At 43.8% G+C, this 4,472-nt stretch overlaps 1 protein-coding gene across 1 annotated transcript; it reads left to right on the forward strand.

Moving 5' to 3' along the window:
• The first annotated feature begins 537 nt into the window (after positions 1-537).
• LOC143019854 (uncharacterized) lies at positions 538-3,735 on the forward strand. The gene has a single exon (XM_076175835.1). It carries the CDS (start codon positions 538-540, stop codon positions 3,733-3,735), a length of 3,198 nt encoding a protein of 1,065 aa, XP_076031950.1.
• Positions 3,736-4,472: the final 737 nt, after the last annotated feature.

Consider the following 4,472-nt stretch of genomic DNA (forward strand, 5'->3'; position numbering starts at 1 on the left):
AGGTGGGCACGGGGCTAGCAAATGCTTCAAGCAATCCATTGTTCAGTTCCTGGATGTGGTTTAAAGCATACGAAATTCATCCACGTCCCGGCAAAGGACTCTCATGATATTGGGGGCGTAGTTGAAAATTCGGAGTGTCAAGAATCAAGTGTGGTCATAAATGCTCGATCGAAGATCTATCTGCCCATCTTACCAGTTGTCGTGGATAATAAACTTAAGGTCACGGCTTTGTTAGATAGTGGATCAGACACTACTTTCGTCACGGAAAGGTTGGCCCACGAGTTGGGTCTGAAAGGAGACTTTAAGGAGTACAACATGAGTACTTTAGGGGGGACCAGGGAAACTCAATGAAAGGTAGTATCCCTTAGCCTTACGTCACCGGATGGTAGACGAGAGGCCAGTGTTACAAATGTCATGGTCGTCCCAAGAGTGCCTGTTAGGCAACCACCTGTCAAAATTTAGTTTGATCAATTTCCCTACTTAAAGGGCATACCATTGAACACTAGTCAAGTATCTGAGCCAGACGTTTTGATAGGAATGGACAACGCTTGGCTCCTAAAACCATTGGAGGCCAGAGGGGGCTCAGGCGGGAATAAGCACCAACCTTATGCTACGCGGACCTACTTTGGATGGTCTGTAAATGGCCCAATTAGTGCAGGTAAGTCTCGTGATGTCGGCTCGTGCTTTGCAAGCTCGATCGAAGCAGATGTTGAACGCTTGTGGATGATGGAAAATGAATGTGAAGATAGGGCACCATCTCAGAACGACCAGAAGGTTATCAACCTTTGGGATAAAGAAACACGATACGAAGATGGGCATTATGTACTGCCAATACCTTGGCGAGGTGAGCCAAACTTGCTAAATAATCGTGACGTCGCCGAGAGACGATTAAGAAGTTTGCACAAAAGGTTGGTGAAATCCGGAATATTTAATGTATACTCTGAGAATATTTCAGATTTGTTGAAGAAGGGGTATGCAGAGTATGTTCCCGAGGTTGATTTAAAGAGAGATGATGGCAAAGTGTGGTACCTTCCGCATCATGCTGTTACGAGCAAAACCAAACCAGGTAAGGTGAGAGTAGTATTCGACTGTGCTGCTCAAAAGAACGGAGTCAGTCTGAACAGTCAGTGCCTACAGGGCCCAGATCTGAACAATAAGTTGATTCACGTGTTACTCAGGTTTTGCCGACATCATTACGCCATCACGGCCGACATTGAGGCCATGTATCACCAAGTCAAAATTCCCATTAGCGATAGAGACGCTTTAAGGTTTCTATGGTATATTAGTGATGAAATGAGAGAGTTAAGAATGACCTCACATCCCTTTGGCGGAATATGGTGCGCTAGTAGTAGCACTTACGCTCTGAGGAAGACTGTAGAAGACATGTATCATTGTGAGGAAATAAAATACACGTTATTCCGGTCATTTTACGTTGACGATATGTTGAAGTCCGTAGCGTCACCCGAAGAGACAATTAAGGTAATTGAAGATACGAGAAGTGTCCTCAGACACGAAGGGTTTAACTTAACCAAATTCATGATTAATGACGTCAAATTGCTAGAGAGCATCAATGATCAAGACAGGGCTAAGGCAGCGAAGGAAATGACATCAAATATGCATAGCAAAGTGCTTGGGATTAAATGGGACGTCGAGAACGACTGTTTCTTTTTCGTTAGCAAGGGTGTTCAAACACAGAATGTGACTAGACGGGTTATGTTGAGTCAACTTGCTTCGACTTACGATCCTTTAGGTTTAATTTTGCCAATCATTATTCCAGCCAAGATCTTGTTCCAGGAGGTGACTAGACTTAAGATATCTTGGGACGAAAGTATTCCTATATCTTTGTGTCAGAAATGGTTGAAATGGATAACTTCACTATATGAAATTTCGAGACTTCGCTTCCCTAGGTGTGTTTTGCCATTAGAATTAAATGGTTGTACTTCAGAATTACATAATTTTTGTGATGCAAGTGAGGTTGCCTTTGGTGCTTGCACTTATATCAGGACAATCAATCAAGATGGAAAAGTACATGTAGCTCTACTAGCCAGTAAGGCCAGAGTAGCTCCCATCAAAGGAATTACTATACCAAGATTGGAAATTTCGGCTGCCGTTGTAGCAGCCAAATTAGATGTTGTTGTTAGAAGAGAGTTGGATATCCCCTTGCTCAAATATAACTTCTGGTCTGACAGTACTATAGCTCTGGCATATATACAGAACGAGAAAAGAAGGTTCAAAACCTTCATAGCAAATCGTGTCACACTCATTAGACAGGTTTCAGAGGCCAATCAGTGGCATCATGTTAGTGGTGAAGAGAATCCTGCAGACGTACTATCTCGGGGATGCTTCGTAGACAATTTGCCAGTTTCTTGGTTTAATGGTCCTCCCTTCTTGTCGAATTACAAGTGTGCATTGCCACCACAAGATAATCTTGTAGGACGTCTTCAGGATGAAGACCCAGAGGTAAGGCGTGACGTACATCCCACGAGTATCGTACAGACGTGTCAGTCGGGCATCACCCAACACCCCATCGATACGCTCATTGAGCACTATTCAAGTTTTTACAAATTAAAGAAAGCCGTTGGTTGGTGGTTAAGGCTAATTCAATTCCTTAAGAAGACGAAGATTCCGCAGAGTTCACCACTTGAGATCCATGAACTAAAGCACGCGGAAAATCTAATTGTCAAACATGTTCAAGGGCGTGCTTATTTTCATGAAACCAAGAACATTGAAGCAGGGAAAACTGTATTAAAGTCCAGTTCAATATATAAACTGTCTCCTATTCTTATAGATGGTCTGTTAGTAGTTGGTGGTAGACTCAAGCATGCAGCATTGAATGGGCAAGCCATAAATCCTGTGATCCTCCCTCATAACCACAGGTTGTCTACGTTGATTGTACGGGATTGCTATAATTCCTCTCATGTAGGAGTAGAATGGACACTCAGTCAGGTGCGTAAGAAATTCTGGATCATACGGGGTAGAAAATTGGTGAAACGCGTCAAAATGGATTGCATAGTTTGTAAGAGATTATACGGGGCATCCATGAACCAAAGAATGTCTGACCTCCCTCCTAAGAGGTGTGTACCAGGGGGGCCTGCCTTTAGGTACTTAGGAGTAGACCTGTTTGGACCCTTCCATGTTAAAGTCGGGAGATCAGAAAGGAAACGTTACGGGTGTCTGTACACGTGTTTTACTACGAGAGCTATTCACATTGAGAAGCTTGATAGCTTACAAACTGACGCATTCATCAATGGTTCCGTACGCTTCACAGTGAGGCGAGGTTATACCAGTAAGGTGTGGTCAGACAATGGTACTAACCTAGTAGGAGAGAGGGCTGAATTAGCACGCAGTATACGAGATCTTGACCGATCATTAATCGTAAGGGAAACACGTCGACGTGACGTTGAGTGGTCGTTCAGCCCGCCTTCCGCGTCACATCACGGAGGCGTTTGGGAACGCATGATAAGGTCTGTACGCAAAATACTGTTCGCCTTGGTCATCAAAAGCCCCAGAATGATTGATGATGTTCTGCAAACCCTATTCTGCGAAGCGGAAAGTATAGTCAACAGTCGGCCCCTCACCAAATGCAGTGATGATGCAAGTGATGAGAGTCCGCTGACTCCCAATCATCTGTTACTCCTCCAAGGAAACTTCCCGCTATCGTGGGGAGCTTTTCACGATGTCGATCCTTACCGTAAACATTGGCGTCATGTGCAATATCTAGCTAAACAATTTTGAAAAAGGTGGATTAGTGAATACCTAGTGGAATTGCAAAGAAGACAGAAGTGGAGATCTGAAAGCCCGAATCTTTCAGTCTGGGATTTAGTGCTTATGAATGAAAACTCGCCCCGTGGTTCTTGGCCGCTGGGGAGAGTCCAGGAAGTGTGGGTGAGCAGGGACGGATTGGTCCGTAGTGCCCGTTTGGAAACTCAATTCAGTGAGTTCACCCGACCCATTACAAAACTAGTATTCCTTGAAGGTTCTATGTAAATGTTTTGTGTTGTCTGCATTAGATATGTATATATGTATGTTTTTTTTATCTTAAGATTCAAGGTGGGGGAGTGTTACGTCCATAATCGTAAAATTGTATTACTGAATTTATTGTATGAAAATCAAGAGTGGAAAAAAATGATTTGTATCGTACGTCCGTCAAAAGGTCACGGTACGATCAGTTGTACCATTTTCCCCCGTCACCGGCATCGACTTCGATAAAGGGGAGGGAGGGTAGATGGTGTGTGTGGGCAACAATGGCAAGGTCATCTTCTCTCTAACTGGCATTGGTCAAGGAGTCGCCCAATATGTGGGTTATACACTGTTAGAGGGAGGGAAAAGTTACGTATACTGTCGCAAAGTCACCACTTCACCATTGTAATGTCAAATAAGTCAACGGACGCAAGGACCATGGACGACGCAGGAGTCGGTGAGTCGATATTACTTTAGTATGTACTGTCACTTCTATGTGAAATTTTGTGATG

Source organism: Oratosquilla oratoria, chromosome 38, assembly GCF_046742065.1.
Source record: "Oratosquilla oratoria isolate Oo_2021 chromosome 38, ASM4674206v1, whole genome shotgun sequence".
Classification (NCBI taxonomy): Eukaryota; Metazoa; Arthropoda; class Malacostraca; order Stomatopoda; family Squillidae; genus Oratosquilla; species Oratosquilla oratoria.